This window comes from Heliangelus exortis, chromosome 8 (assembly GCF_036169615.1).
Source record: "Heliangelus exortis chromosome 8, bHelExo1.hap1, whole genome shotgun sequence".
Taxonomy (NCBI): Eukaryota; Metazoa; Chordata; class Aves; order Apodiformes; family Trochilidae; genus Heliangelus; species Heliangelus exortis.
In genome coordinates this window covers 22,970,911-22,982,292 of record NC_092429.1, presented here as the reverse complement: position 1 = coordinate 22,982,292, position 11,382 = coordinate 22,970,911, and the positions used below count along the sequence as shown (strand labels likewise).

At 36.8% G+C, this 11,382-nt stretch overlaps 1 protein-coding gene across 2 annotated transcripts in view; it reads left to right on the top strand.

The window, feature by feature from the left end:
- Window positions 1–662: 662 nt before the first annotated feature.
- Window positions 663–11,382, top strand: part of CFH (complement factor H) — a 34,884-nt gene continuing 24,164 nt past the window's right edge. The window contains exons 1-5 of one of the 2 annotated variants that reach the window (XM_071751054.1): window positions 663–912; window positions 4,018–4,203; window positions 7,426–7,531; window positions 8,839–8,915; window positions 10,729–10,923. In XM_071751054.1, coding sequence (XP_071607155.1) covers window positions 852–912; window positions 4,018–4,203; window positions 7,426–7,531; window positions 8,839–8,915; window positions 10,729–10,923 — 625 coding nt within the window. In that variant the 5' untranslated portion in view covers window positions 663–851. The remainder of the gene's footprint in view (window positions 913–4,017; window positions 4,204–7,425; window positions 7,532–8,838; window positions 8,916–10,728; window positions 10,924–11,382) is intronic. The other variant, XM_071751055.1, reaches the window with a different exon arrangement.

The following is an 11,382-nucleotide window of genomic DNA, read 5'->3' as shown; positions in this document are numbered from 1 at the left end:
GCTCAGACATTTAATGAAAATAGTAAAACTATTGCCACCATGGATCCACGAGGAGATCCTCTGCTAGCCCCGTTGGCTGTATAGTCCATCTTTTTGCACAATCTTTATTGGTTTTCTGTGAACATTTCATTATCCTTATTACCATTCAGTCACATCCTCTCCATTTTCACGTGATACTGAAAGAAATGCTCCAACATCACCGAGGTGTATTTAACCAAGTCTTTGAGCAAGTGTATTTCCTAATCTCTGAGTAGTTATGTTACACAAGTACCAGTGGGTTAGTAGCTCACTTTGTATTTTTGTCTGCTTTTTGTTCCAAGTGTTTTCAATGTAGAGCCTAAGTGATCTATATGTAGTAGAGAAGTTTATTGTTAACACACATTTAATGAGAAATTCTGGTTTTCAACCAGCCAATGAAGGCATAAGGAATTACAAAATAATTTGTTAAGAAGTTGTTAAACTTCTGTTGCATACCAAATGAAATAAACTTTTCTGCATATGGAAGAGGTTATTATGGAAAAAATGAGGTATCATGTAAAAACAAGCAGACCATAGGAGAGAAGGACTGTGTCAACCAAAATTGCCAGCCTTTTGTTTATTCATTCATTAAGCAAACTTTGGGGTGGAAAAAAAAAAAAAAAAAAACAAACCAAAAAAAAAACAGAACAAAACCCCACTTGTGTGTTGCAAGAGGATTAGGGGAAGTGACTGCTTGAAATCAGAGTATAAATACTTTGCAAGGTCAGTCCTTGGAACAGTTAGTGAGTAAAATAGGAGTGACAATAACACAAAGCCATCAAAAAAGAAGGCTACAGTACCAAATGTGTTTGTGGAGTTTCTGAATCTCTAGGATGCTGTTCCTGGGCTATGCAGCTCTGATTTTATGTTGGATGTATTCTACTGCAGAAAGAGGTAAGCTTTTATGTGAATAAAAAAATCCAAACCAACCTTCCTTAAAGTGTATGTGAAGATAGTAACTAAAACAATATGTAAATAAAATATTTGCATTTTAGCCTATTTTAATAACTTCTGATAACAATAATCCAGATTTCTTTTGGTAGTATTTACCAACTTTTTTTTCAGTTCCTGTCATAGGCATTTTTTCATTAGTATTATTATTTATTGGATAACTACTGCATTCATTGGTTGCATAACTTTTTTCATGGTTAGTGTACCTATAAACTAGATAGATATTTCTCTATATATACATGTTGACTGACAGACTGTTTTTAATCCATTTGATGACATAAATGTATACAAGTATGCTTTCATCCATCTCTAAAGAGGTAGCTTGTACTCTGGGTATCTTTCAGTAAGCACTCATATTTTCTGTTTCTCTGTTCAATTTTTTTTAATATTATATTTATATTGCTTAATGTATGTTTACTAATGTAATTCTTTTGCTTTCTGTCTGGGTTTCTTTACGTAAGATGTCACAGAAAGGTTGCAATGTGCTTTTGAGTTAGTGTGTCCTTGCTTAGTTCAAGTTGTTTTTAATTGTAAGTGAAGATTACTAAGACATTAATCAAACTCATCTGAAAGATTTTACTTTGAAAAAAATGAAAAATCAGGACATTAATGAAATGACTTTTTTTGGTATACTTATAATAAATATTGCTCAAAAAAAAAACCCTAATAAGGTCTAATTTGTTTGCAAAGAAGTCCAGAAAAGTCCTAGAATTATTTAAAAGGAAGGTTTGCCTCAATTTGCAGTTCCTTTTCACAATGCTTTCTCTCGATCAGAGATTGCAAAGGAATGTGAATGTAGCAATATTTGATTTATCCAAGAAAACTATTACCATGGGTCATGAGCAATTCTTATGAGTGCAAACTTCATAATTGAAAGTCTCTTTGAGGTGTGAAAGAGCACAAGGGCTCTTGAAAAATATTTACACCTGAATTCAGAGTTTGTACTTGACTTTATGAAAGTTGCTACCAACATAATGGTGGAAAGAAAGCAGCTTGAGCTATTTCTAGCTGAGGTCAAGTCATATATAAATACAAAATGGTTGATTCCAGATCTGATCTCTCACTAAGGGATGTGAAGTTATGCATTTAGTGTATGCTTTCTAATAGGGAAATAAAATCTGCATAGTTTTGGTGACTAGATTTGATGAGTTTGTGATGTAATTAGTTTTGAAGTTCATTCTGTCAACAGTTTTCTTCTCAAGCTTCTAAGAAACTGCATTAAAAAAATTAGCTGTAGTCAGAAATACATACACATACACATATACATATACATACTGTGACACTTCATGGTAACAGATATATTAACATCATGTCATAGTAATGATGAAGAGACTATCAGGAAATTATCTTTCCTGCTTTTTTTTTTAAATGCAACAAAGGAGGAATAGGTAAGAGGCCCCATTCTGCACAACAGACAATAAATATAGAGTATAATTCAGAAGTAAGGGAGGAATAGAGCAGAGAAGCTGCTCTCCCTGCACTGAATACAACTATGAGCACTACTACGAGTAGTTTTTAACTCAGAATTTGGAGTGTGCTTGCTCAGCTTGCAAACTGAAAGCACCAGTTTTAATGAGCTCTAAAGAAAAATATGTAGAATTAGAAAAATTCCTTTTCTCACCATTATGAAGAACTTCTTTAAGTAAACTAAGCATTTTTAACACATTTGGAAGGCAGAACTAGCTAGAAGAATCTTGTTCATTTTGCTTAGTCTTGCATTTTGCAAAAACATTGCTAAAAAGTGAAAGTGTCTTAATATTGCTCAGAAAAGCAGAATCCCTACTGCCTGTTTTGATAATAGGGTAGTGATCTGTAGTGGACAGAAGGAATAATTTTTACTCAGATGCAATCATTCATGGGAGGGATCATGCTGAAGTAATTGGAAAAAACATGAATGTGTGGGTGTACTCTTTTAGCAGCTCAACATAACTGTTAAAGGATTGTCTAATTCTGGCTACTTAAGAGAGCCAAACTAAGGTTATTAGATCTCACAAATAGCATTCCTTTATATTTGAAAAATACCATAGGTACAAACTACAAAATTATGCAAGGAGGGCGATTGTGAAAAAAATATTATTCCTAATTTTTAAACAATTTTCTAAATGGCTCTAATTTCTTAGGTGCTCCACTGACTGAAATCACCCAAGCATAGAGAATTATTCAATTAAATTTGATCAATTATTATAAACAAAAACATTAACAGCTTCCCAATATTTGTTTCTTTCTCATTTAGTTTCATTCTCGAGATGTTGAGAAACTTCTCAAATGAATCCAGGAGCATTTCTTGTAATTCATCAGGGCTTGGCTGTACATTTTATGGACACTGAAGAAGCTCCAGGGGAGCTTTTGGGGAATGAGTGTATAATATTGAGCTAATGAGAACTATCAGACAATACCATCCACCCCAAAAATTGAGTCAAAATGCTTTTGAAGATCAAAGGGAATACCTGGAATTAATTACATCATGCAGTAAATCATAACTAATCTCATGGACAGGAGGAAATAATTCAGGAATATCTCAGACTGTAGGAAAAATATAGGCAATATAAAGGTGAAGGGAAATTTCACAGAACTCAATCAAATGACACACTAACTTTATGTCAGTAAGGATGGTGGTGGCTACAGAAAAAAAAATAGTTTGAAAGGAAGCTCTACAGAGTGCACAGAATTGTTGTCTGTGGTAGTGGAAGGACAGGTATGGAGGATCTGCAGATGGAAGGGTAAGAGTTGTCTATGGTTAGAACCAAGGCACTAATCTTATCTCAGTCTTTCTAAATAAAATCTATTTCATGGATTATGGCTGTCCCATGTGGCTACTTGGCACTTGCTTGACTATTCTTACATCCTTCTAAATGTGTATTCAATATAGACATTATATAGTCCTCCAATATGTAGATTCCTGGTGGTTTCCTATTCTATGATGATTAAGCAGAAGACATATGCCCCTTTGTTCACAAATGTTCCCAGGATTTCTTGGTACACTTTTTCATTTTAAAATTATTTTTGTGCTTGTAGCATGTCAACAGTATTTCTATTTACAATTTTCAGCTTGTAAGGAACCTCCTCCAAGGAGGACTAGAGAATTGCCTACTGAAAGATGGGACCGACCTCCCTACCCTCATGGTACTCAAGTAACGTACAAATGTCGGCCCGGATATATGAAACTGGGACGAATTGTGTTTGAGTGTGCTGATGGAGCATGGAAGCAAAAGCTCCCAGAAGTAGAATGCAGAAGTAAGTATTTGTGCAAAATACATGCAAATTTTTCATCTGGCAGATTGGGCTTCTTTCCAGTGATATCAGTTTCATCCCTTAGTCCAACATTCTAAAAAGTATGTATGAGTAAGGAAATATTTCTGTAAGTTCCTTTCCTACGTATCAAAGAACTTTTTTTTTTTTTTTTTTGGTTCTTACAAGAGAATATCTTACTCTAGGCCAGCCCCAATAGCCATATTTATGGTAAAATATTAAGTTGTTAAGTAATTAGGAGCTTGCTTCCAAAATTTTAGAGAAAAGTCTAATGCAGATTAAACTTAGTCTAAGGACTCTAACTCTACATAGCTTCTGAATGTGAGTCAAGAGACAGTGTTGGCATCAGTTTATTCAACTAGTTCTGTGAAAGATATAATTTCTTGGAAATAGGAAATTATTTTTCCCTGCCTTCTCTTTTATTCAATGAAGAATTGAATTTTTATTCATTACTAGAATGAGAGCTGCTATTTATTATCTGAACAGAATTAATTAGCAAAGAAATTGAAGTTTATTATTATCAGTAAGCAGATACTTGTTTCTTTAATAAATGAGTTTTAAACACAAGGAAATTTTAGACGTGAGCTTCTTTTTTTGCATATCTAACAGACTAATTTTTTTGCAAGTAGCATATGTGTTTGGTTAGATAATAGAAAAATTAAGTTCTAGGTGTCCATCAGACAAATCATGAGTAAAAAATAATTAATAAAATAGTTACTGCTTTCTTTTGCATTTTGTATGTAAACAAGTTACATTCTTCTCAGTTCTTAAATTTATTTAACTACTCAGGGAACATGGATCTTTCAAAATATAAAAAATGTGTTGTTGTATTTTAGTAACATATTTTAGTAAATACTGCCACCCAGTGAATAGATACCAACAGTAGCAAGTTTAAGTGGTCATGTTATCTTTCCAGAATAGGCCACTGCAGACAGCAAATGGATCATGAGGTTGCCCATTTCTCTGAATCCCACTGGAGCAAGTTTAGGGCATACACCTCTTCTGTTAATACACTCCAAGAAATTAAATTGCTTAGGTCAACAGGGAACAGGAAAGTTTTCTCCTGAAGGGACCTAATAGGTTTTAGCTATACAGTTTATTTTGGAGTCTATAATATAAAAAATGGGTGAATGAGAGGGATGGTGAGCTCATCTTTACAATTCTTTTGGGAATCCAGGGCAAATAGTTAGGGCCAGACTGCTTGGGACCTGGTGGGATTCACCCATGCCTCCTGAAAGAACTGAAAGATGAAGATGCAAAGCCATTGTCCATCCTATTTGAAAAGTCATGGCAGTCTGGTGAAGCAGCTGCTAACTGGAAAAGGGGAAACATAACCCCCATTTTCAAAAATTTTAAAAAAAGAAGACCCAGGGAACTGCAGGCCAGTCAGTCTCAACTCTGTGCCTGGCAAGATCATGGAGCAGATCATCCTGAAGGCTCTGCCCAGGCATGTGGATAACAAAGAGGTGGTTGGTGACAACACAGCTTCACTAAGGACAAGTCCTGTCTGACTAACTTGGTGACCTTTTATGATGGGGTCACAGCCTCAGTGAACAAAGGCAGAGCAACAGATGTCACCTAACTGGGCCTGTGCAAAGCATTCAGCACTGTCCCACAGGACATTCTGCTCTCCACACTGGAACAATATGGATTGATGGATGGGATACTCACTGGATAAGGAACTGGCTGCATGGTCACACCCAGAGAGTTGTGATCAATGGCTCAGTGTCCAAATGGAGATGTGTGATGAGTGGTGTTCCTGCAGGGTCAGTGCTCAGACCAGAGCTGTTTGACACCTTTGTCAGCAACATGGGCAGTGGAATTGAGTGAACCCTCAGCAAGTTTCCTGACAACACAAACTGTCTGGTGAAGTCAGTGTGCTGGAGGGAAGTGATGCCATCCAGAGGGACCTTGACAGGCTGGAGAAGTGAGCTCATGTGATCTGCATGAAGTTCAGCAAGGACAAGGGCAAGGTTCTGCATCTGAGTTGAGGCAATCCCGTGCACAAACACAAGTGGGGAGGAGAAAGGATTGAGGACAGCCCTGAGGAGAAGGACTTGAGGGGGTGGTGGACCAGAAGCTCACTGTGAGCTGTCACTGAGTGCTTGCAACCCAGAAAGCCAACCGGGTCCTGGGCTGCATCAAAAGCAGCACAGACAGCTGGACAAGGGAGGAGATTCTCCTCCTCTTCTCTGCTCTTTTGAGACCCACCTGGAGTACTGTGTCCAGTTCTGGAGTCCACAACATTGAAAGGATATAAAGGTCCTTGAGCATGTCCAGAAGAGAGCCACTAAAATGATCAGAGGGGACCTGCCCTATGAATCCAGGCTGAGGAAGTTGGGGCTGTTCAGCCTGGAGAAGAGGAGGCTCTGAGGTGACCTTATAGCAACCTTCCAATATCTGAAGGGGGACTTCAGGGAAGCTGGGGTAGGGCTTTTTACACAGGTGTGTAGAGGACAAGGGGAAATGGTTTAAAACTGGAAGAGGGGAGAGTTAGGTTAGACATTAGGAAAAAATTCTTTCCTGTGAGGGTGGTGAGACACTGGCACAGGTTTCTCAGGGAAGTTGTGGCTGTCCCCTCCTTGGAAGTGTTCAAGGCCAGGTTGGATGGGGACTTGAGCAACCTGATCTAGTGGGAAGGGTCCCTGCCCATGGAGGGAGGGTGGAACTGGATGATCTTTAAGGTCAACCCTAGCCATTCTATGGCTCTGTGATGATAACAAAAAGTCCTGAGGGAAACTGAGCAGAAAGTACTGAAGACCAAAAGGCTCTTGTGGCCTTATATCATCCCTCTTTGCTCAGCACAGTCTCCATCAGATTGAGGAAATGTCATTTCTAGGACTCTGTAGTGGAAGCTCTGAACCACTTTATGTCACAAAATGTATGAAAAGCTGGTTACATTCAAACTTAAGCTCAGTATTTTTAAAGGAATAAACCCTGCTATTTTACAATTATTTTTTTTTTAATCAGGAGATTACTCCAATATTTTCTCACTGAAGACAGTGATTTAAAAATGGAGGAGGATGTAATCAAAGTACTGATTTGCATTTTTTAAAGGCCAATACTAGCTACTAATTACTAGAAAATTGTTTTAGTATTCTCACACTCCCACATCATTTTTCATTTTCTTTGGTTGGTTTTTTGTTGTTGTTTGGTTGGTTGGTTGGTTTGTTTGGTTGGTTGGTTTGTTTTGCTTTCTTTTACCAGATAAACCCTGTGGACATCCTGGAGACACCGAGTTTGGTGTTTTTGAACTTACCAGGGGAAGTGAATTTGTATTCGGTGCCAGAGTTGAGTACAGATGTAATGATGGGTAATATTTCATTTAACTCAATATATGGGAGATAACTTTAAGTATTATTGTTAAAATAAGATTTGTAGTCTATAATGCATCTGCAGCTTACTAATATTTAATGTTTGGCTATTGTTTCATTTGAATTTCTGCAATTATAGTAATACTAAAGATAACTCTTTTTGATGTCTTGTGCTATTGGAGTAACTGAACTGTTGTCTACAGTGTCTAAAATACCAAAGGCTGTATCTAACTTGAAATCATGACTATCAGAGTAGAAAAGAAAATCAGAGGTCTGTCTATTAAGCTACCACATGACTTCACCAGCCAGCCAGTTCAGATGGAAATGCAGCCTTGTGTGCTGAAATCAGTGCTCTCAGTAGGCAGCCACGATGCAATTATGTTAGCAGAGTCATTAGGTCATACAACAGAGTCTCCTATTCAGAACCACAAATGATCATTTCTGCTTAAAACATTTTCTACATTGTGAAGTAAAAATTACTGTAAAAATGTTTGAAGGAAGGTGTTGCTGGTAGACTCACTAACATGTCTTGACTGAATGCCTGGAGGAAATTCTTCTCTTTTGTTCATCTTCTCCAATGAAAACTGAAGCAAGGCAAATATATATTATGCTAGTTAAGTATGCCTATAATTGGATTGATTTTTTTCTTGAAATACAAATCAGATATAATCATAGAGCAGTGGTTTAGCTGTGCTTTTGCAGTCTGCAGTCTTTGTATTGCTGGAATCAGTGAGTCCATAAAAAGGGTTCCAAAATCCACGTTTTCCATATTACCTTAAATTCAGACAGTTTTTCACTGCCTGACAACTGCATGTCCTCTGACTTCATTTCAGACAAAGCAGAAGCCATGACAATGTGGTCATGTTGTCCTCAAACCTAAACTAATACTGGCTTATCAAAGCATGAGATACATATGGTTTGAATTAAGTCCTATTTTGATGCTGTCACGTGGCTTTCAGTCATACTAGAGCTTAGGCAACAGGAGTTTTACTCAGCTCCCTGCTGATTGTGTAAATTACCCCCAGGTTATTTGTTATGTAGCAAAAACTCACTGGCTCTGTAGCAAAGAAGCCATCTTACTGATTACTTCCTACTTGCAGATTTTTTTCATATTTTTTGCTGTGTGTGATTAAAAGAAATAAAAAAGGGAAGAGGCTGGCAAAAAAACTGCTGTTTTGTCACTGTTTACTTAGTCTGTGCTAGAAGTTATGAAATTTGATTCCTTTGCTTCAAAAAACATCAGCACTGCTGTTGCTGTCACATAATGAGACTGGATTTTAGTCCTGTTTACTTTTTCTTTGGTAAGATACCAGATGCTCAGCCAAAGAAATTACCGTGAGTGTCAGGCAAACGGATGGAGCAATGACATCCCTCACTGTGAAGGTAAAAGTAGTTTGACATTTAATTCCTTATCAAACTTTTTTTTTTTTTTTTTTTTTTTTTTTTGTCTCTTATTGTCTGGGACTAGTTTGTGATCTCTGTACTAGTAATAATTCATATATGTTTACATTCAAGTTATGCATCAGTGAAAGTCTTGCAATGGCTGCTCAGCCATTTTATTCCAATAAAACCTCAAACCTCCATTAAAAATCATGTACAAGAGAGTCTTGTCACCCCCAGATTGGCTTAAGTCTCTGCCTCACCTAAAGGCCCTGGTCAAGTAGATGTCTACAGAACATGGTTACAAAAGACAAGCTGGGATGAGGCATTTTGGATGTAGATGAAAGCATGTGTGTTTTTAGCTAGTTTCCTCCTTCACCCTTATGTATATGCTAGCCTTTCAGATTTTGTTATCAGTCTTCTCCCTATTGGCATACTTCAATAAATAAGAATGAGAGCAAGAGAGACCCAGACCTCTGGGTCTCATTCAGTCAATAGACTGAATGGTTCCAAGGATACTTCCCTGATTTTGGAAACAATTTCAAATATTTCTGAAACAAGCTTTATTATGAAAATAAGCTTTCTTTCTTACCAAAGATATTTTTTAACTGGTGTATTTTAATGTGTGAAATTTCTCTTTCAGTAAGCATCTCATATCAGGGAAGGGTCTCTAAGTAAAGAATGAAAAATTAAAGTAGATTTCTTTCTCTCATCTCTGTTTGGACATTTCCTTGGTCTCAGAGATTTCACAATTAGTCTACTGGATTTTGAGAGTTCTCAGTTTTAGGTATTCAGGGGTCTATCTGCACAGTAAAAAGCAATGGTTTCCAGCTTTTTTTTTTTTTTTTTTTTTTTTTTTTATGCCACCAAGCTACTGCAAAATTAAAGTCCTCATAAGATCTTTCTTTCATTGTTGAGGAGTTTTTATTAGGCTGAAATATGATTGCATGTGGAATAAAGTATTTGTGATGTCCCAACTGTGAGGAACATAGATGATAGAATGTGAATTCACAGGAAAGGCTTGCAGAAAGCTTGTATGATGGAGAACATCATATCACATAAATGTTCTAGAGAGATTTGGGAGCTATGATAGGCAAAACACCTGCCACTTTCATACCTGTTCAGTGATAGCTATGTCAGCATCTAAGGATGAGCTTTGATAGTCATTTTCCCCCCTAATAAGAAATATAAGATGACATATGTTAATTCTTCCTTTTTCTGCAGTTACAAAGTTAGGAGGTGCAGGAGGTCTAAATTCAGGGCTCACATTGTGTTTGCTTACTTTAGTAATATAATTGTTCTGATATCCTTAACTAAGATTTTTGGTTAGTAACTGAACTGCTGTAGTTAGTCTGTAACACAACACTTTTCCAGGTATTTGCCCATAGCAAATCCAACCTCGCATATCTCTAAAGTAAATTAATATATTTTGACAAAGTATAATGACCCTGTGTGTCAGTCAAAGCTCATCCAACCACCATAGAATTCATAGGATCATAGGATAAGACTGGGTGAGACCTCATGAAGTCCTCTAGTTCAGTGGATGCTCTGTCTTCAGCCTTCAAGGGCAGAGGAGAGGATGAAGAGAGATGGTCTGTAAGTTGCCTCCTATGCTATCCTGTCTCTTTGCTTAGGGTTTTGTGTTATATGTGTTGCAAATGGTATCTGAAGAGATAAAGAGTGTATATTTTTGAATGTGTAAGGAGTTACAGTAAGTTCTTGCTTTTTAACTTTTTTGTGTGACCATTTATTTTACACCATAGACCTCAAAATGTCTGATTTTTTTCCTTTCCTTTAATTTTGTTTTCTTTTCCAGTGACAAAGTGCTTACCTGTACAAGCACCAGAAAATGGAAGAATAATTACAACTGGTGCATTTGAGCTAGGCCGGGAATATTCCTTTGGCCAGGTTGTAAAGTTTGAGTGTAATGCAAAATACAGACTGGTTGGATCTAAAGAAATAATTTGCTCTTCAGATGGGCAATGGAGCAGTGATGTGCCCCAGTGCACAGGTAAAAAGGACACTATTTATTATCTGTAAACAAGAGACTTTATTCTCACAAACTTCTAACACTTGTTTACCCTATGGGAAAAGCTTTCACTTTATTCCACAGCAATTAAGCATTGTTTGTAAACAAGCTCCATTGCATATATTCAGAAGAAGTAGGATAAAAAAGAGAAATCAGAGAATATTGGATGCTAATATAGTCATAATGGGCCATCTGTTCCACATTTTCATGACAAGATGTGTGTTTTGCAAGGCTGCAGTCAATTTCTTTGAAACTAACTTTGGTATGTCTACACAGGATACAATTACCTCAGTGTTGCTATATCCAAAGTAATTTCAGACCATTTTGAATTTTTGTGAACCAAATTTTTTCTAAAGTATGACTTTAATTAACCGAAGTTCTTAGGGTGTATAAAATATATAGAAATAACAATGGACTTCTCTTTTTTCAGACTAATGTGTT